The 21,816-nt window shown below is 37.6% G+C and overlaps 1 protein-coding gene across 1 annotated transcript in view; it reads right to left on the bottom strand.

The window, feature by feature from the left end:
* sez6l.S (seizure related 6 homolog-like S homeolog) overlaps positions 1 to 16,372 on the bottom strand; it is a 212,681-nt gene extending 196,309 nt beyond the window's left edge. The window contains exons 1-2 of the mRNA XM_041580264.1: positions 16,241 to 16,372; positions 15,663 to 15,772 (exon numbers count right to left, since the gene is read on the bottom strand). Coding sequence (XP_041436198.1) covers positions 15,663 to 15,756 — 94 coding nt within the window. The 5' untranslated portion in view covers positions 15,757 to 15,772; positions 16,241 to 16,372. The remainder of the gene's footprint in view (positions 1 to 15,662; positions 15,773 to 16,240) is intronic.
* Between the last annotated feature and the right edge of the window lie 5,444 nt (positions 16,373 to 21,816).

Raw genomic sequence — 21,816 nt, 5'->3', positions numbered from 1 at the left:
ATTCACTGTGCACACATACAAACCACATGTAAGGTCACATGAGCCAATTAACAGACAGAGTTCTGCCTTTTGCTTCCTCACTTCTTCCTGTTACAGTTAGTGTTGTAGTATTTCTGGTCATGTGATCTCTGAGGCAGCACAGATAGAGTCACGAAATGGTGGTTCAAGGCAAGAGATGTAAAAGGGCAATATTTATGTAAATATATATTCCAGTTTGGTAAGATTCTTTAATATGTCATTCAATTTGATATAAACTATCTGTTGCTTAAGTATTCATTTTGGGGGTATAGTTTTCCTTTAAACCACAGACGGCCAAACCTCAGTGCTGTATGACATTGAACAAAGCTCATGTGAAAAGATAATTAACGGTTTATATCAAAACATTCGATGTTTTATGACGTTGACATATTCATACAGAGTAGTGCAGCAAAGAGCATGGGCACCATCTTTAGTATCGGATTCCTTGCGTAAGTGAACGCCGACAAGATACTGAAGATGGCGCCCATGAGCTCTGCTGCTCTACTCTGCATGAATCTGTTAATGTTAATGCCAGGGACACTTTTTTGAAGAAAGGGACTATGGAGGGAGAAAGCAAAGAGGGGGGCCAATGGAGGTTTAGTTCTCCTTTAAACATCAACAATTCTTCCCTGTTATTGTGGTATGCTGTATATTATATAGCTGTCCATTGGACATGGATTCAAGTTCCCATAAGCAGTGCAGTGCAAATTGATGTTTGTTCGTTGCCACTGACAAGTAGGCAGTGAGGGCTACAGAAAGGATACCTCATATAGATGCAGCTTTAACAGCTGATTATGGGCTGTGGACTCCTGTCTTTAACTAAATCTGAAGCTCAAGAACAGCTTGATATACGGAAAAAGGATGCACTGAATACTGGATTGGTATGCATACACAAGTAGATGGCCAAACTGAATCTGAACCCTAAATATGACATGATTATATGCATATTAGGGTTCAGATACTTTTATAGTAGATTTGGTGTTCTTTAATTGTGGAATTTGCAGATTAATTGCATCCTTGGTTTCCCAAAAGACATTTTTTAGGTATGATAATGACATAGGGCATATACCATGGGGCACATTCATTAAAATTTGACGTTTGAAAATTGTAGCAAAAAACTTGATCTTTCTATCTGAGTTGTTAATAAAAAAAAAATCTTGAACATTCTAGTGGAAATTTTTTTAATTGTGATCAAGTTCTTTTTCCATGACTTAATATGTTTGTTTTTTTCTGATTCAAGTTTTTTCATAAATATGCTACAGAAAAGCTCCAATGGCGGAAAAAAACATATTCAGGTTGAATTGCATATTTTTTTTCTCAGTCAAGTTTCTAAAAAAATAAAAAACACATTGCAGCCTCCCCACATGTGTTTGTTGTAGGAGGTCCATGTGATTTATGTACATTATGAATTACCTGTAATAAATGTTATTATGGAAGATTATTTTTATCAATTTAATAATATACTATAGTAGAATGTGGGTTGAGTCTTAAATTTGTCTCATTTGTCTAATAAACCCATTAGACAGTTGTGACACAGTGGCGACCATATGGACATGCCACCTTGTGAGATGCAGCTCACACCATGTTTAAATACTACTGGCAGCTGTTACACTTTTGCTGGCCTCCTGTTTCATGCTTCTGTGGACTCTTGCCAGCAAATTAATTAGTGTTTGTATTTCTCCTTTATTTTAATGTCAAGCAATTATTTTCTTTTAAAAAGTTAGATTTTCTCCAATATTCAGTTTTGTGCAGAAACAATGTATTGATTAATACGATATGCACAATGGTATAATGTTTCCTCTGGTTATCAACTCTAAATTATTATAATGTGATTTGTAGCTCCCGTGTTGCATAAGTTACAGATTAAAATGGCATTAACAAGATTTTTTTTTTTATTTCCCAAAGTGAATTCATGCTTGGGGCTATATTTGTACCTAAATAAAATAAAATGAAAGTAGAAAGTAAAAAAAGTAGCTCAGCAGTTAGATGTGGGTTGAATTACTGGTTAAATTCTTTTTCCGTCCCCCTACTGTAGATCTGGTGATGAACAGGAAATCAAATTCACCCCACATTTTACAGTAGCTGGCTACAGTAGTCAAAAGGTTTAATTACCAATCAACAAGTGTTGGATTGCCATACATTGAACATGAACCATTGCAGATGCAAGCTGGCATGTGCAATTTGCTCTGATTTAAGTTTGCTGCAAAGTAAGGACCCTGCCTTTTGCATTCTGAATGACATGCAAGATAGGGGCATCCAAGGGGATGCTCATGTACCATGCACCTTGCATCCATTGTGTGTACAATACTTCCAAATCCAGGCAGTCGTTTTTTGTTTTCGTTCAGGTGACGTCTCATTTTTGGTAAAGAAGCCCAAATGTGTTTGTTGACAGTCCCTCCATAGGGAGTAACTAATAAACACTTTTACAGTTTTTGAAATATGGCCAATACATTTTACACTTCTATAAAGAAAATATCCATTCTCATTATCACATCTCTTCTATAAAGAAAGAAAAGCTATTTTAAATTTATCTTCTTCCATAACCATAAATCAGGTCTTTTTCTAAACCCATGACTAAAGTTCACTCATTTAGCTAATCTATTCCCTGCAGTGGTATGCCTATTTAAATATTTGTTTAAAGGTATCCTGTCATGGGAAAACATGTTTTTTTCAAAACACATCAGTTAATTGTGCTACTCCAGCAGAATTCTGCACTGAAATCCATTTCTCAAAAGAGCAAACAGATTTTTTTATATTCAATTTTGAAATCTGACATGGGGCTAGATATTTTGTCAATTTCCCAGCTGCCCCTGGTCATGTGACTTGTGCCTGCACGTTAGGAGAGAAATGCTTTCTGGCAGGCTGATGTTTTTCCTTCTCAATGTAACTGAATATGTCTCTTTGGGACATGGGTTTTTACTATTGAGTGTTGTTCTTAGATCTACCAGGCAGCTGTTATCTTGTGTTAGGGAGCTGCTATCTGGTTACCTTCCCATTGTTCTTTTGTTTGGCTGCTGGGGGGGAAAAGGGAGGGGTGATATCACTCCAACTTGAAGTTTATCAGAGCACAAGTCACATGACTTGGGGCAGCTGGGAAATTGACAATATGTCTATCCCATGTCAGATTTCAAAATTGAATATAAAAAAATCTGTTTGCTCTTTTGAAAAATGGATTTCAGCGCAAAATTCTGCTGGAGCAGCACTATTAACCGATTCATTTTGAAAAAAATGTTTTTTCCCATGACAGTATCCCTTTAAGGGCAAGCATTTTTTTGTTATTCTAAAGCATCTTTTCATTCACCCCTTTTATGTATATGTTACAACACACTTGTTTTCAATGATCAAGTTAAGAGAGGATTTACTGTATGCTCTTCATCGTGGGACCTTTAAGAAAGATGCATAATGTATAAAGGCACCCAAATTTCTAGGCAAAGGGTTGATATCTGCTGGATACATTTTTGTTTTTACCCCATTCAAGTCTTCTATTTTGTAAAAAGAATAGCACCTATTCATGGGAAACCTCATTCTTATTTTCTTGTATTTCTGTATTACTTTGAACACTGTATTCATTTTTCAAATGCCAGGGAATCTGTCTGAACCGTCCAGTCAAGTTACTACTTAAACTAATTAACAAATGAACTCATATTCAACGAACCATTAACTTTGACATTCAGTTTGAAGAGCTTTCTCTACATGGCCCTCTATTTTAAAGGCTGTATATTCAAGGTTGACACATGTCTGAAAATTTCCCTAAATGTACTGTATATTTAATTATAAATAGACATTGCTAAAAATGCCAAGTGATGCACTCCAAATCAGAATTCATATTTGGTCAAATCCTTAGCATTGTGTAATTTAAAACTAATCTGTTGTTTTGTAAAAGCGAGTTTGCTGTAGATTAGTGAATATACTTTATTTGAAATAAGAACATGTATCCACACTAGGCAGAACATTTACTAAAGGGTGAAGTGACTAATGCTGGTGAAAATTCACCAGTGACGTCATTTCGGAATTTCGCAGATTTACTAACAGGCGCAGGCGAAAATTCGCTAGCGAAAGAGACATACACTAGCGATCATTCGCACTCTATCGCCAGGCGAATTTTGGACTTAAGTCCGCTAATTCACTAATATGCACATTTTACTGAAGGTAACCTGTTCCGCCAGACTTGCCTTCGCGAGCTCAGACCAGGCGAAGTGCAATGGAGTGTATAGGGCTTCCTCAATTTTTTGTTGAAAAATTTTCTAAGTCACAAAGAACACTGGCTTTTCTCTTTTTCAGTCTGTAAAATTTTTTGGGTAACCGGGCTCCCCTTACATATGGCACATAAACTATACACTGGGCACATGTGCAGGGCAATATAACAACTCTATTTTATTTTATTAAGCTTCCCTGGGCAAATTACCAAACGCTAGCGCAACTTCGCTTTGCTTGCTGAAGTAACGCTAGTGAAAATTCACCAGCGGTCGGCACCCTAGATGCAACTTTGCATCCTAGTAAATTTGTGTTGTCCTAGCGAATTTACATCTGGCGAAGTGTTGCGATGGCTGCGAAGCCGTCAATGGCGAATTTTCGCCGCTTAGTAAATTTGCCCCTTGCTTTCCTGTTTATTTACATTGCAGCTGCTACTTGAAAATGTGATGCATGTGAAAATGCTGTGTATTGCAAACCTATCCTACTATTATTTCAGGTACAAATTTACTGTGATTGAATTGCCTGACCTTGTATCTTGCAGCCACCTCAAATAGAGTGACTTTGTTCTGTGATAAATGGGATTTGCAATGCTTGTATACGCACGCAGACAAATGAAGCACAAATTCAGCGGCATACACATATTCCTTCAGTCTCAAAGGATTTCATCCTTTATATACAAATTGCCACATGTTTACCCCACAATGCGACATTTTCCCAATAATTCCAACATGAGTGTGTGCTTATGCTAAGTTACATTCAGCACAACTTATTTGGCACCCTTAGGAACTATTTGCATGCTTAGGTTGCTCTCCAACCTTTTTTTACACCTGAATGTGGTTATCGCTAAACCATAGGGGTTTATTTATCAGGTGCTCGGATCAGGTTTCCATGATTCTCATAATTTGCACAAACATTTATTATAGCAAATTGCAATTCTTATCTTGATAACATTAATACTACTTTTTTTAAAAAAATTTTTAAAAGGAAACTCATAGAATGCAAAAAATCTCACCACCAAAAACCATCTTAAAACTTTTTGAGATGCAGGTTTTATGTTAGTGAGAAAAATGAATGTAAGGAAAATGGGATGTATTGTGTCAGCATAGTCATCAGCATCTATGAATAATTTTATTTTTCCGGGTCACCATATGCTATACGTACTAGTGATCAGTCTAAAGCAAGTGGGCCTGTTGAGTAATCTTAAAAAAACAATTCAGGACTCTCCCAAGCAGCTTCTTCACTTCAGCTTTAGTCTTCTCACTACTGGATCATAAAAAATAGACTTTTCTGCAGTGTTCACGGCTGTAGAGAACCACCTGGTAGGTGTGGACAAACAACTTAGTGTTTTACCTGGCATTGACAGGAAGGGGGCACTGTTCCACCTGGCCTTCCACTTAACAGAGAGAGTAGTGATCTAAGGGGCCCATTTACTTAGCTCGAGTGAAGGAATAGAAGAAAAAATATTTTGAATGGTCGAATATGGCTACTTCGACCATCGAATAGGCTACTTCAACCTTCGACTTCGTATCGAATGATTCGAACTAAAAATCGTTCGACTATTCAACCATTCGATAATCGAAGTACTATCTCTTTAAAAAATACTTCGACCCCCTAGTTCGCCACCTAAAACCTACCGAGGCCAATGTTAGCCTATGGGGAATTGCGCAAAATCCTTCGACGATATTCGAAGTCGAAGGATTTTAATTCGCCAGCCGAATATCGAGGGTTAATTAAACCTCGATATTCGACCCTTAATACATCTGCCCCTAATTGTTCGATCGAACAATTATTCCTTAGATCGTTCGATCGTAGGAATAGCGCTAAATCCTTCGACTAAATCCTATCGAGGGTTAATTAACCCTCGATATTCGACCCTATGTAAATCTGCCCCTAGGTGTTTGGAGAAAAAGATAACCAGGGACCTATGGTCTTCACCTTCTGATGAAATTGTGAGTGAAGCAGATTGTTTACCCCTGCCATGTGTTTTGGTTTTTGTAACCGTTAGAAGGGCATCGTCATAGTGAAGGCAGGATTGTTAACATTTATGTATACTCTAGGTTTTCCAGATTGTCTCCGTTTGAATCATTTTGAGATCCATATGCTGCATAGCTACAGCAATATCTGACTGTGAACTGAACAATGCACTGGTGTATATGTAGCTATGCAGTATCTGACAATACATCTCTTAGTTTTTAATTACATATATTTATGAAATGTAGCTTATACAAGACTTGTTATGTAAGTACACTTCATGCTCTTAGAAGCTCAGCACAAACCATTGCCAGCTGCTGGCCTGGTAACTTGTAGTAGCTACATCATGTTTTAATGCCCATGTGAAACTTTCAGAGAATCAATATAATTCATTAAAAAATCAAAATGAAAAGGGGAATATGTTATTCCCACACTGTCTTTGATTTTATTCCTTTCTATATGCTGAATTCATCCTTTATTATATCTAAGAGCAGAGGAACTCCAAATGAGGGATCCGAGACTAAATTATGTAGAGGTCATTACTCTGCTCCTCTCTCTTTACTAATCTTCAGTGGGAGGGAGTAATTGTGTAAAGATTACACACAATACACATCCAAGAAAAGTGTACTTTTTTTACCCTAATAATTATGTTGGTATAACTGGACACTTATATTGAGTTTATGTGCATCTATGCCCTGTTAGGAGTGAATAGTGTATTGTCTCAAGCAGATACAACATAGATAAAAGCTGTATATCCTAGCCGGGCAGCCAGGCAACGTGTAAATTGGTTAGCGATGCCCTCATGAGGCCAAGAGGGATTTTAAAATAACTAGAGTTCAATGGCTGACATGGAGAGAATGTTCCTTACTAAATCACTGTCACACTACAAAGCTGACTTTTATGGCAAAAAAAAAAAAACATTTACAGAGAAACAATCTGAAAACCTGCATGAGGCAATATAACTGTGAAACAAATATATGTAGCAAGTAGTGCCACAAATAAACAGAACAATACAACTTGATTCTAACCTTTATTGTGGATACACTTCTTTTGATAAATGCATGTGGGCTCATCATTTCATGCTGGGATTTTCTTTAACCTTAACTACTGGCATGGGTGATACAAAACCTGATTTTCCATGCCCATGGGGCAATATAATTGGCTCTTTTATCAGAGCCTGCTGACAAGTTCAACCTTTTATTGCACTGGATATAGGGAATGACAAACTCATTTGGAAAGAGTTCACCCTTTCCTCAACATTCCTCAATTCCACTAATTGGTCACAGATTGCTAGGAATTGTGGTGCCTATTGAGAATATACTGTAGTGTAAAGTGGACCAGCATTTCAGCTTGGGGTATAGGCTTCATAATTAGCTAAGTTCATGTAAATAGTTTTATAACTGGTATATGTTCATGTTATATATCATTTCATGTTATCATATTCATAAGTGCTGTTTCATGGTGTTTAAATTGATAGATCAAGCAATTTACTGTATAATATAAAAATCTTAATTTCCATATTAAAAATTAGCAGGATTTGCTATAATCACTACATAAATGGTTGTAATCTGTATTTTTGGAATATCACTGAAAAGTCATCCTTTAGCAACACCTGTATCTTTCTAAAAAAAAAAAAAAAAAATCCTTGCCCCAGTGAAAAAATGAGCAGGATTTGCTATAATCACTAAATAAATGGTTGCAATCTGTATTTTTGGAATATCACTGAAAAGTCATCCTTTATTACAGCAACACCTGTACCTTTCTAAAAAAAAAAAAAAAAAATCCTTGCCCCAGTGAATCCAATCTACTTATATACACACATATTGCTTTTTCCTCTTGTCCTATCACCGGATTGAAAGGACTAACAAAGTCTAATAATAAATACATCTTCTTTGAGAGGCATACCTCTTGTGTTGCCATCCTCTGTATGTTAAGCCATTTGTCAGATCTGCAGCGTTGCTCAAGAAAAAACTGCAGAGTACTAGAAGAGAAAGTTCCATCATGCAATGGTCCTGCATTAAGACCAAGACCGGAGAGCCTGTACACTTGACTTACACAAAGGCAGCGCGTTTGCATTAAACAAGGCTCACAAGCATACTTTCACTAGACCTAGAAGCAGTGCTCCAGCCATAAGGCTCCTCCAAAGCCCTCCTACTGCTATGTATGCGCCAATAGCAACTCACCTAAACGGTTGCTACAGTGATGCGGTGTACAAGTGCAGATCATAAACTAGAATCACTAGTGTTATTAGTCAGTCCCAATATTTGTTGGTAACACTCTGCCACTGTGTTTTGGCTGGGCTTTTACACTATGATCTTGTCTGCTTCAAATACAAATGGTTTTCAGCATATCTCCAGTTTTACAGTAGGCTCACCTCCTTATGGTCATACCACAAAGACCAGGGCATTCATCAATAGTAAATGTGAAGGAAGCCAAACTGGCGAACTTTGCTGCTACTTTTTATTGTACGACATGTTTCGGATCACAAGGACCCTTTTTCAAGTGTCTTGCTGCTTGGAAACACAAAATCAATGTAGAACTAAATAGTGTAATACAATAAAATGTGGAGCACTTTAGAGATGACTTTACCATCAGATTTAAGCCTGAATAGGGATACGATCTATATCATATTCGTAAGTGGTCCCCATACACACTTTATGTATATAAGGTGCAGTTGGAAACCTCAGTTGGAAACATTATTTCTTTGTGCACAAGTCTGTTGCACCTACTGTCAGCCGCATTTGACACTGTAGATCACCCTCTCCTCCACCAGTCCCTCCAGTCGCTTGGCCTTCGTGACACAGCCCTGTCCTGGTTCTCTTCTTACATCACCAATCGTTCCTTCAGTGTCTCCTACAATGGAGTATCATCTTCTCCCCTACCTCTTTCTGTTGGAGTTCCTCAAGGCTCTGTCCTGGGGCCATTACTATTCTCCCTCTATACTTCCTCCCTTGGCAAATTAATAAATTCATATGGTTTCCACTACCACCTCTATGCTGACGATACTCAGATCTATCTCTCATCTCCTGATCTCAACCCAGAACTCCTAACTCGCGTCTCCTCCTGCCTGTCCGCTATCTCTACCTGGATGTCGCAACGCTACCTTAAATTAAACCTCTCTAAAACTGAAATGGTTCTCTTTCCTCCAATTAACACCAGTAGCATCCCCGAAGTATCCATCATAGTTAACAATTCCACTATCACCCCCTCTCCCCAGGCCCGGTGCCTTGGGGTTATCCTAAATTCTGCCCTGTCATTCACTCCTCATATCCAGTCACTTATTAAATCATGTCACTTCCACCTAAGGAACATATCCAAAATACGATCATTTATCACCCAAGACGCTGCCAAAATTCTTATTCACTCTCTCATCATATCGCGTCTAGACTACTGCAACTCTCTTTTAATTGGCCTCCCCCTCCAGAGACTGTCACCTCTCCAGTCCATAATGAACACTGCTGCGAGGCTCATACACCTCAGCAACCGCTCCTCCTCTGCCTCACCATTCTGTCAATCCCTGCACTGGCTTCCGTTACCTTTCAGAATCAAATTCAAATTAATGACACTGACTTTCAAAGCACTTCACAACTCTGCTCCACCCTACATCTCTGAACTCATCTCTATATACTCACCCACTCGCTTACTACGCTCCTCTACTGACCTGCTACTCAACTCTTCTCTCATTACCTCCTCACATGCTCGCATTCAAGACTTTGGAAGGGCTGCACCCCTCCTCTGGAACGCTCTCCCACGGTCTGTCCGACTTTTTCCCAACCTTTCTGCTTTCAAAAAATCTCTGAAAACGCACTTCTTTCGAGAAGCCTACCCTCACTCTGCTTAACTACCAAACGCAACACCACATACAATACCACATTTCTCACCCACTTACTTCGATTTTGCCCACTCCCACACCTTGTGTATTACTCCCTTCCCTTTAGACTGTATGCCTATGCATAGGGTCTTCCTCACCTTTTTGTACCTGTATTGATTGTGATGTTTGTTACTCCATATATTCTATATATGTAATTCATGTGATGTAGTTGTATAATCACATTTACTTTACAGTGCTACGCAATATGTTGGCGCTATATAAATACATGTTAATAAAATAATAAAATAATAATAGCCCCCCCTGTGCGGAATTACTACCACATTTAAGGGGGAATGTAATTAAAATTGGAAAGTTTTGTTTTTGCGAATATTCAGCACTGCTCACAATGTAAAATAAATTGTTGGTAAAAATTACATCGCTCATTATTGCTAAGCAAAGGTTGGCGTTAACACCTGCTCTGGAGTTTTGTTAAATATTTTGTCGCAATAAACGATTTGCAATTGAATTTGCATGACATACCCTGCAAATGTTCGCAAAAGCCATTTGGTCACAAACTTTGTGTCTGAAATTCATCAAAAAAATGCAAACATGGTCGCTAACATTTGCAATGGTCTTTGAAAATGTCTTTTCTGCTAAGGAAAAATATTACACTTGCACTTGTGCACTTGCGCACAATTATTGTAACAAATGGGTGTGCATCACAACACGGCAAAGGTATAAGGAGTGTTTAGACAATACAAGCACAGCCTTGTGTCCTTCATAGCTCAGACGCACTTGCACCTGTGGATCATAAATGGGCCCTATACAGGGGCGCTCCACCAATGAGGCGAGTTGAGACACTCGCGTCAGGCGGCAGCGCCCCCCTGGTTGCCAGGGGCGGCAAAAATGCCGCTCCTGGTAACTAAGAGCCGAATTTCCGGTTTTCAAATCGGAAATTCGGCTCTTCTAGTGCAGAGAACGCTATTGCGCTCTCTGCACTAAGCGTCGCGGACCGCCCCTGCCCTCTCCGGTGCTATAAAGGTTAGTGCCGTGGGGAGGTGTGGGGGCGGCGAAAGAAGGCCGCCTCAGGCGGCATTATAGCCAGAATCGCCCCTGGTCCTATATATTGTACAAAAAATTTTTGCACAAAGGGCATTATACTGTCTGTAAACAGATGTGTTTTTAGGGGACTGTAACTACACAGACCCTGTAGAACAACAAGTCCCAAGCATTCTGGAAAATAGGTCCCATACCTGTATCACTAAACATGGGCCTATGGGAATAAAATTCCAGTCCCAGGGCATAGGCACAATTCCTCACAATTGGGATGATTAAAGTTCTACATGCCTATACATGGAACCAGCACCTGGGGGAATGCAGAAGAGGGTTGTGACTAGGGTATAGTGTTAAGGCATGCTAGATATGTACCTGTTCTGTTTGCCTACCCCAAATTTAGGGTCCCGGAGGATTGTCAGATGCAGGAGATGTGTCCGTTTTTGCTGTGCCGATCATACCACCCACACACTTATATCACTCTATTACCTGTTGGAGGTGGGGGTGGCTAAGAGGCTTTGATCATGAGCTTGCCTTGGGCACACTTCATAGACTGGCACTTTTGCGCCTGAAATGTGGCTTGTATACAATAAACAATGATAATGATGATACAACCCTGCTTTTCCATTATATAAATACATCTATATATATATATATATATATATATATATATATATATATATATATATATATATATATATATATATATATATATATATATATATATATATATATATATATATATATATATTAATATATATATATATATATATATATATATATATATATATATATTACTTACAGGATACTGTAACTGAAGGTTACTTACCTAAAAGCATTGTTAATGTATCATACTTAAAATGAATTATTATAAGCATGAAAGATCTATTCAACTTTTTAAAACACTTACGCAGGAACCAACTTTGCACACACTGTAGTGGTCTAATTGAAAAGTTTCCCTGCAGTGATAATAACTTAGATAAGAAGGCAAGGGTGCAAGTTATATTCTCAATTTCCCTATTCTAGACACTATTGAGCTTTGCTGGCTGAACAATTTTTTTTTTTTGTTTGCTTGCTTTGGCAGAGCACATCAAACATGCACAAATTATATTGTTTTCAAAATCCATACTAGGTTAGTATAATATTTTTTTAATGAACTACGTGATCATCTAACCTCCTCCTTTTCCTTAAAGGATTCATTGGAAATGCTGTGCTTACAGATGTCTGAGATTAAAATGTGAAAGGGCTGTAACATTAGCCCATAGCATTGTTACAGTGAATATATGCAGGTACTACAAAGGACATATCTATATGTTAGTTCTTTTATATGCTAGTAGGGGCTGCCTTGCAATAGCTATAACATTTTTCATTTATAGCAAAAGGTTAGTAAAATATGTTCTGGTTATATATTTTTAGTGTCCATAAAAATTTAAAAAATTGCTGTTGTGCATACTGTATCTGTTGTTTGAGAAACAAATACGACTATCTCACTGATTTTCAAAGGTACGGAAGTACTATGACTCAGAAGGTGTGTCCATTGATTTATTGGTTACAAAACAAAAGTCTTTATTGGCTGAACCCAAACTCCACATCTCCTCTGGTTGTATTGGGTACATATGGACATCATGCATGCTGAGGTTACGATGTACAATGATACTCTAGGTTGAGATCCAGGGCCACAACAAAAATGAGACAGCCCATGCAACTTCGGACCTTTTTCCAATGCAATTTCTGACTTGTAAAAGGCCATCTTGCCAAAGTATATCACAGTATAGTTAGTATAATCTTCCATTATTGAACTATGTGATCATTTAGGGGGAACCCTAACTTGATATTGCAGTGGGCCTAATACCACAAACCATGGTTAATATTTGCTGTTGAATATAAAAATGCTATAACGTTTAGATAACATTGCATCGCATGAGTCCCTTTGTGTCACTGATTCAATCACTGGCTTCTACAGTAAGAACAATGCATCGTACATGTTACCAAGAAATGGCTGAAGCTTGCAATATTACAAGGCAGTACATTCACATTATAATCAAAATTAATCTGAGTTTTTGATAACTGTATTTTATGTCGAATTTGACCCACGTTTAGTAGCAATGAGTAAATTTGGGCAAAAAATTTGTGAAACCGCGCTGGTGTCCATTTTTTTTGACAACGGCGGTTTTGCGAATTCGCCGCAAATTCATGCCTGGTGAATAAATTCGCCCATCACTAACGTTTAGCTAAAAATGCACATAACCCGATAATTACCCCTGCCCAATGTATCCTTTTTTACTTTCCTCTCTACAAACCATGTGCTCATTTAGGCATTTCCTAATTTCTCTGCTTTTTTATCCCCTTTGTTGTTGCACCTAACCTCTTGTTCCTCCACATTTCTTAATATGCAATATCTTGCAGATGCTTGTATTATTGCATAATAAATAAAAAAAACAAACAAGTAAAATAAAACACACCCATACATAAAACAAAACCAAGCTATTATAGTGACCCTTCACTGGCAAGGTGACCAAAGGGTTAGAGTGAGTGCATGTTATTGTTGGTCAGACAGTTTAGTATAGGTTTTAACTAATTGCTTCTAGAGCTGGGTGCAGGCATTATCCTGTCAATTGTTTGACTTTTCCATGTATTGAATGGTAACTTAACCACTGGGTTGTTTTCAGAGCCTGCCTATCTGGATAGCAGGAAGCAGTGAAGCCAGTCAACACGGGAATGTCACACATCAGTTAATCCTTCTGCATCCTCTGTTTTGTACATACTCACAGCAATCCATTTTAATATATCAAATTGATAACTTTCACAGGAAATCAATCCCTCCTCATTAACATTACAGTCTGTGGCTAGCATGGCTGTCAGTTGCCTGTCTTCACAAAGAAGAGATTAATCTGCTAACGTAACCAAATTGAAAAGCTGATTTTTTTTTCAACATTGTTAGATTAAAGCCAAATGTGCCAGAAATGCATCTGCCATTACTAAACTTAGTGAGTACAGACACTCGTGACTTTGCATGTTGCTCCACTCAATTCTGAAAGCACTTGGCAATACATTTTCATGCTGTTCTCATTAAACTCGCAGTCGCAGTATGTTAGCTCTTGTATCTTTTTTAGCATTCAACACCTTTACATCAGTAAAGTCACAGAGCTCTGCTGGTAACATACTGTATGAGAAGCAGTGCATTCCATAATGTAACTCGTTTATTTTACGATGATGCCAGAAAGCCAACAGTTAAATCATAATCTGCTGACCAATAGGTCCGTAGGCAAAGCCTGGAAAGCAGAATACTAAGCAGAAGCATAAAACTAGCAACTAACACCAATGAAATGATAAAAGTTTGTTTGCTGCTGTAACAGTTGACCTTTTAAGTGGGATGTGCAATCTGATTGAAAGTCATTTATCTGTTTGTGGCAGCTATTGCAAGTGTTAATATGCAGTTCTGAACTTGGGGATATCATTGTATTACATAGCAGGTGTCCACTTTTTAATGTCTCTGCTTTGGCTTCTTACTAACATCATCAAATGGGAAAGAGCAGTGCCGGTTGCAGTTTGCTATCCCCACCTTTATAAATGCATCCCACCCCTATAGGGCATCATGCTTTACAAAAAAATCTAGTGCCATTTGTTATACAGACCCACAGATATCACCATGCAGTATATTATATTTGGTACCTGATATTAAATATGCAGGAGAAACTAGGGAGCATAGCTTCGCTCTATAGAACAGCATGGGGTGCAGTACTACTCTACTAACTAACTCTATTACTTCCATATCAGCGTTAACCAAATTTTGAAAAACTGTGGGGGGAGGGGTATTATAATCTATTTGATAACACACATGCCAATACAAGAATGAATAAAATGTCAGTAGAGGTTAAAAAATGGTTCTAGAAACCAAAATATAGACATTTTTGAATGTACTACCCTTTTATTAGGTACCAACCAGTTCTTTCCTTGAAAACATGTTCTTATAGCTGGACATTCATTTCAACCAGTGTAACAGAGAAATGTGCACTAGAAAGTTCTCATGGAGGGATGTATGACAAACAATTATACAGAAGCTTTTGTCTTCACATAAGAACAGATCAAATAACTAAAAAACCCCGGCAGTGCCCATGCCAACAAGACTAACCACTGAATTGTGCTGACAGATTAACTTTCATTGAAGCAGTCATTGCATATTTGTCTCCAATAGAACTCCAGGTGCGTGGGGATCAGATATTGAATCTTGCTCTGCCTGATTGTGTTGAGGTCACAATAAAACAACCCTTAAGTGAATAAGAACAAACTCTGTCTTGACCCGTTATCTGAATCTGATGTCAGAATCTTCACTACAAAAAAGAATACATGTTCTCTAGAACAAATGAAATGTTATTTTGTCTTTGAGAAATTCATGACTATGCAGAGTTAACTCAAACATGCACATACATTTTAAGTCTTTCTGTATAAAAATAGAGCCAGCACTGACTGAATGCTGTGCAATACCATATAACGAAGTGCAGCATCAATCTTAAATAAGGCACATTCTACAGAATTAGAAACAATGAGTTCATTGTAAAGCAGATACAAGATAAGCTAATCTGAGTATTTACATTGATGCTGTAGATTGTCTTACCTTCAGCCTGGATTCCTCGTAAGAGAATCAGGAAAAGGAGGGTAGAAAGCTGTATTCTGAGACCCACAAACTGGCATATTCCATCGGACAACATGACAGAGTCCTTGCCCCTAGGAAGGGTAGTAGAAAAAGATTTCAAGCTCTGTGCAGTGCAGTCACAGAAAGAGATGTCTAGGCTGAGATTCACAAGGAGTCATTCATCTGAGCAACTCTCATGCTGGTTTGTCTATTGATTAAAGTGGAAGAGGAAACCAGGGCACAGAGAAAAAGCACAGAGAGGGCTCTGTGCTTGTTTATGAAAAGAATGCTACTGTACCGAAATGAAGAAGGAGGGAGAGTGAGAGAAATCAGGCAGATAAAACAGGCAGGCGGGGAGTAGGGACACAGGGAAAAGGAAGAATAGAGGCACAAGGCAGAAGAAAGAGTGAATGGCAAATTAGGCAAGGAAAGGAAATTGACCAAGAAGGGAAAATGATAGCAATGTTAGGGGGAGAGGTAGAGAGAGAAAAGATTACAAAGAGAGGGATGTATGGAGAGAAACCGATACAAAAGAACTAAAATCTCTTGATTAAACCCACAGTGACAGAATGTGTGTTGCAAGCTGGTAGGCTGCTGCTAAGGAGCATTCATATTATATGATCCAAGGCAATGCACTGAGAGAAAGTGCTATAAGGCACAGACACATGGATGGGAAGACAGACACTGGGGGAAGCATGCAATAGGATGGTGGTTAAAAATAGACATCGGCATTGGATATATTATAAGATCCCTCATGCAGAAATAAAACAGGGAGGCAGATGCTGGGGGCTTCTTTGCTTTTGTTATTTCCACTAAACTGAAGTTAACCAAGCTCCGTTCATTAGCACTGTTACTGGATTTTAATTAACCCTTCTACTGCCAGCCAGTCTCTGAGGGACCTCTATGCAAGGTGACCTACTGTTTAAATATACAGGAAACATCCATGTCCTTCTGATAAATCAAACTGTCTTTCTCTTGTTAAATGAATCATTCATTATAGCGATCTTGAAATATGCCAGTATGAATGTTCTTACATATACTGATGGAAATACATGGCTGAAATGTAAATGTAGCTTTGCATTATATATGTATTTATGGAAAATATATAATGCCTGGGACTTACGGTACATACAGAGCCAGCAAAACATAGAAATTATTCATAATTAATATATTCTGGTTGTCTTTATTCATTGAAAGGTATTGATTCAGCAGGTATATTTATTTCAAATGATCCATTCCAACTTAGAGTAATTATGGAAGGGGGAAAATACTTCAGTTCAGTCAATAAGTGAATCATTTTTTGTGTTTAAAGTAATTTGATTACCCAGACACTTGAAAAGGAATTTTAAGCTAAGCCAGTGGTTTGTCAAATTTAGATCATAGCAGGTATTACATAAATTACTTTGCAGAATTTACCTCTTTTTCAAATTCTAATTTCTTTTAAAGGGGTGGAAACCAATGATCACAGGAGAGCGAGTAGTACACATGTTCATTTTCTATGCAGGAAGCAGAAGACATTCTATAGGGGTTGCCAAATTACTAGCTGTACTGTGCTGAGAAAGAGAAGAGCATCCCCCAGTACTAACACAGCTCTGAAGGATCAGTAAGACATCAGTTATGTCAGGGATCAACTAGTTACCCAGTACTTTAAATAAAATATAATAAGAGGCAGTGTAAGCAAGAAGTGGCAAAGCCTTGACTTTTCCAGCAGAGTTCAAACAAAACATTACTTCTTTACAGTATGTTTTCCCGAAACCTGTCAGTTATGCATTGTAACTAATTTTGAGTCACTGGCATTCTTTTGTCTAGGAAAAACAGTAATTTTCCATTATTTTGTAAAAGAGAAGCCCAGAATTTATACCTTTAAAATTCTACCGTCTTAAAAGTAATAGAGTGGCCACTATATCATTTATTTGTAATTTTTTAAGTGCTCTTTACGGGGTTGTTCAACTTTGAGTTAACTTTTAGTATGATGTAGAGAGTGAAATTCTGAGACAATTTGCAATTGGTGATTTTTGAGTTATTAAGCATTTTATTCAGCAGCACTCCAGTCCTTATTCCAGACCCTAGCAAAATATATATATATATATATATATATATATATAATATATATATATATATATATATATATATAATATATATATATATATATATATATATATATATATATATATATATATATATATATATATATATATATATATATATATATATATATATATACATATATATACACATCAAGTATCGGGACTCACCCAATATTCAGCCAAATCCCAGGTGCATCTCCCACAAAATATCACAGCAATTGTAGAAAGTGGAGGCACTCATGGGTCCAAATGTTGAAAGATTTATTGAGTTTTTACATATTTCCCTACATCAACGCATTTCGGCTCCTTTAGAACCTGACGACGATTCTAAAGTAGCTGAAACGCGTTGATGTGGGTGAATATGTAAAAATTCAATAAATCTTTCAAAATTTGGACCAGTGAGTCCACTTTCTACAATTGCTATATGTGTGTGTGGATAGATAGATAGATAGATAGATAGATAGATAGATAGAAACAAACTACTGGATAGGTGCAATCAGAAAATAATGGAAATGCCTAGGTGCTGGAACATACATCAAAAGCAATAGAGCAAAGAAATCCGCACTCATATGTCTTTTGTGAAGAAAAAATAGGTTTATTCAACATTTTGGCTCTTAGACTCGTCATCAGAGCCGTCATCAGGAAGGGCTTATATAAAGCATATATATAATGCGCAAGTAAGATCCGCACTCACAGGTCTTATAAAAATTGTAACATTTTTTATTTCAAGAGTCTAACGTTTCGGCCTCCTCCGAGGCCTTTTTCAAAGTATCTAATTCATAATACACGTGCATTAAATACCTAGGTTGGCGGGAAAACAGGCCAACTTGAAAATGACGTATCCACCTCATCATCAGAACTCGACTGCTACTTAAATATCACATATTACACAATTTTCACATAATAGCTATACAAAAAAGAACAAAATAGTATCAATTACAAATTGAGATAAAAATTTGATACTAGTTAAGATACAATGCAACAATGTTCTTAACTTCCTTCTCTATTATCATGAACATTTCTAATGTTGCCTATGCTACACAATGTATCATATATTTGAACTGAGGTGGAAGGTCTGCACTGGGGCTCCCTCTATATTAGTTAAATTAATAATCTTGTCCATATCTGTATAAGGTTTAGATCTCTTAAAAGCTATCTCAAGTACATTGCACTCACTACTGCCCACATCGGCTGTGTGATTAGCTCACTATGTATAACTATCAACCACCATCAGTCAATTAATATTGTCTGATCCCTTATGCATCTAATGTCATCCCCGAAGAGGTTTGCACTAAATGGGACATACTAGGCTATATATATATGAATATGTGACTGGAATATGAATAAGAGAGGCCTGAATAGAAAGATGAGTAATATAAAAATAGCAATAACATTAAATGTGTTGCAATACAGAGTGTTTGCTTGTATATGGGGTCAGTGACCCCCTTTTGAGAGCTGGAAAGAGTCAGAAGAATAATTGAAAAACTTATTGAAAGACCAATTGAAAGTTGCTTAGAATTAGCCACTCTATAACATACTAAAAGTTACCTTAAAGGTGAACCACCCATTTAAATAGCTGTATTTGAAGAAACAGTAAGAAAATACCTTCTTCCAACTGCTTGCCTTACCAGAGACTTGGAAAAGGAGGTTGTGTAGTAAACATAGCCTGAAACATGCCCAAATTTTGTTGGGCTTCATGGTAACTTTTGCCATCCTACATCTGTGGCTATAGCTGGACAGCGGAAGCCTTAAACATTTTAAATCATATCTGTTTCAGTTTTTTGAATGTGTATTTCATTCCCCATGTTAGGTCACTGACATTACTAACTGCCTTTAGAATCTGAATGCTTACACGTGTGGAACACAGATTTCAATAGCAGAACTTCATTCGAACGTGTATAATTTTATATATTGGCTGAGGCAGTTTGATAAATGAAAAGTAAACTAATCAAGAAAAACTGTTCACCAGTAGGGTCTTTGTAACTGACCCCTACAATTTAAAGCAGAACTCAACCACCCCACTAATAAAAATCCCTACCCAGTACTCTACATAATCCCCCCCCCTTGCTTCCCACTCTCATTGGTGATACCTATAAGTGCCCCTAATCCTTTACTAGCCTATAAGTGCAGAGTAAGCGCAGCAGAGCTCATGGGCTTGTGATGCATGCTGGGCTCTTAGTTTTTCTTTTGCTACCTGGCCGAAAAGCATTTTAAGACTGCTAGCACAACTTGAAGAGTCACACCACATGGCACGCTGTAAAGCTAGTTCTGCCTTTGTAAAGAAGTGGGGGCACAAGGCCTTTTAGGGCAGGAGCTTTGACTGTGCTAGAAAGGACAAGTTGGAAATCAGAGGGCAGTGGTTTAAACCACCCTGGCAGTGAGGTAAGGATGGCGGAGATAGTAGTGGGACAATAGGAAGAGGAGATCTCTTTACCTTTCAGGAGCATGGAACATCATTCCACCTGCCCTCCCCCTTCTTTGGTACTGTTCCAAAGGGGGATAGTCTTAGGTTCTCAGTTGTGATTTTCTATCTTGGACTTCTTTGTAAAGTGTTTCCTTGATTGTATTTAGGTGCTCCTCAGTTGAGCACAGGGTTTTGCAAGCCAACCCAACCCAACCCTACCCTCACTGAAGGGGAGATCATAAAACCAAATAAAAAAGATCCTCCTGAATCAACCTTACCTGGTTAAGGCATTTCTCAAGCTATGTAGACTTTTCATTTATTTTGACTGGACACCTTCCTTTTTCCAAGGTTGTCCCTGGGCTTGGCTCAATTTTGTTTTTGCCTCTTAAAATAATTGTTTACCCTCCCACACCCTCAGCACTCATGCTTAAACTGCTCATGGTTCAAATTCCCTCTAACTCCTCCAGCCTTTTCTACAGACACCCTACTGCTGCATGGTTTTATGATTTTACCTTTTTATAATAGTGAATGCAGTACAGTATATTGCTACCACACAAAGGAGTTATACACTATTTAACTCTTTCCATATTCACCTTTCTGGAGAATGCAAACTTCTCTGAAGTGTGAGTAAGAAATGGTCACTAGAGGATTAGGTCATAAGATTCCATTAGATACAAAAGAATAATGCCAAATCAGAGAGGGGAATAATGTATAGGGAATCTAAATTTGAAGCAATTGTTGTATTGTTTATATATATATTTCCATCAAAAACCTAAGGTGTCAGCGGCTGTGGAGAGGCACACATACTGCATAAAATATATTGCTGCATTGCTATTGATCTGTACTGTTACATAAGGCTCTACTCCTCTTTATTCATAAGCAGTTTACTATATAACTGGAAACCACTCTTTCCCAATATACATCTGTTTTTTGAAGTACCATCCTAAATTGTCATGTTTGTTTTGAACACTATAAACTGTGCTGTAAATATGTACATTTCAATTTTCAGTAAATAAAACAGTGCTGCTACACAGGGTTTTGGTATAAAGAGGCAGCACTCTATATGCAGGCACTCCCTCTGCATTAAAGGGATCTGAGAACCTATGACCTATGCCTAGTTAGCTGAAGAAGATTTTATGAGCATTCTGTTAGTGACGACATTTCAGTGGGTTTAGAAGGAATCTCCTACTGAAGCTGTCAGTTTGTAGCTATAGCAACAGTAAAATGTCCACAATTCCTAGTCGTCCTCATATCAGCATATTTAATCACTAATTATCGTGAAATTCACCTTTTTATTTTGACCCAGGTAAATTCTTCCTGTTTAATCTATTTTCCAAAAATGATTATTATTAGTATTAATAGTTAATACAAAAAGGAAAAATTGTGAGAGCACTCCATGGCTAAATAAAAATGTACTAAAATACATTGGAAGTGCTACTGATCTGGCCAAATTAACTACAGACATAGAAAAAAAAAAGAAAAATTGATCAATGCACATTCCCTGGGCCCCTGTCATATCAGTAATCTATGCAGATGCATGTATTTACAAAGACAGGGGGTTTTTTAGTTACAAAATTATGATCATAAGATTGATAAGCCACCATACCACGTCAAGGTAAAACCCATATGGCGGTCCCTAACTATT

The sequence above is a fragment of the Xenopus laevis genome, chromosome 1S, assembly GCF_017654675.1.
Source record: "Xenopus laevis strain J_2021 chromosome 1S, Xenopus_laevis_v10.1, whole genome shotgun sequence".
NCBI classification, from domain to species: Eukaryota; Metazoa; Chordata; class Amphibia; order Anura; family Pipidae; genus Xenopus; species Xenopus laevis.
The sequence above is the reverse complement of the archived record's forward strand: the minus strand, read 5'-3'. Positions and strand labels throughout refer to the sequence as shown.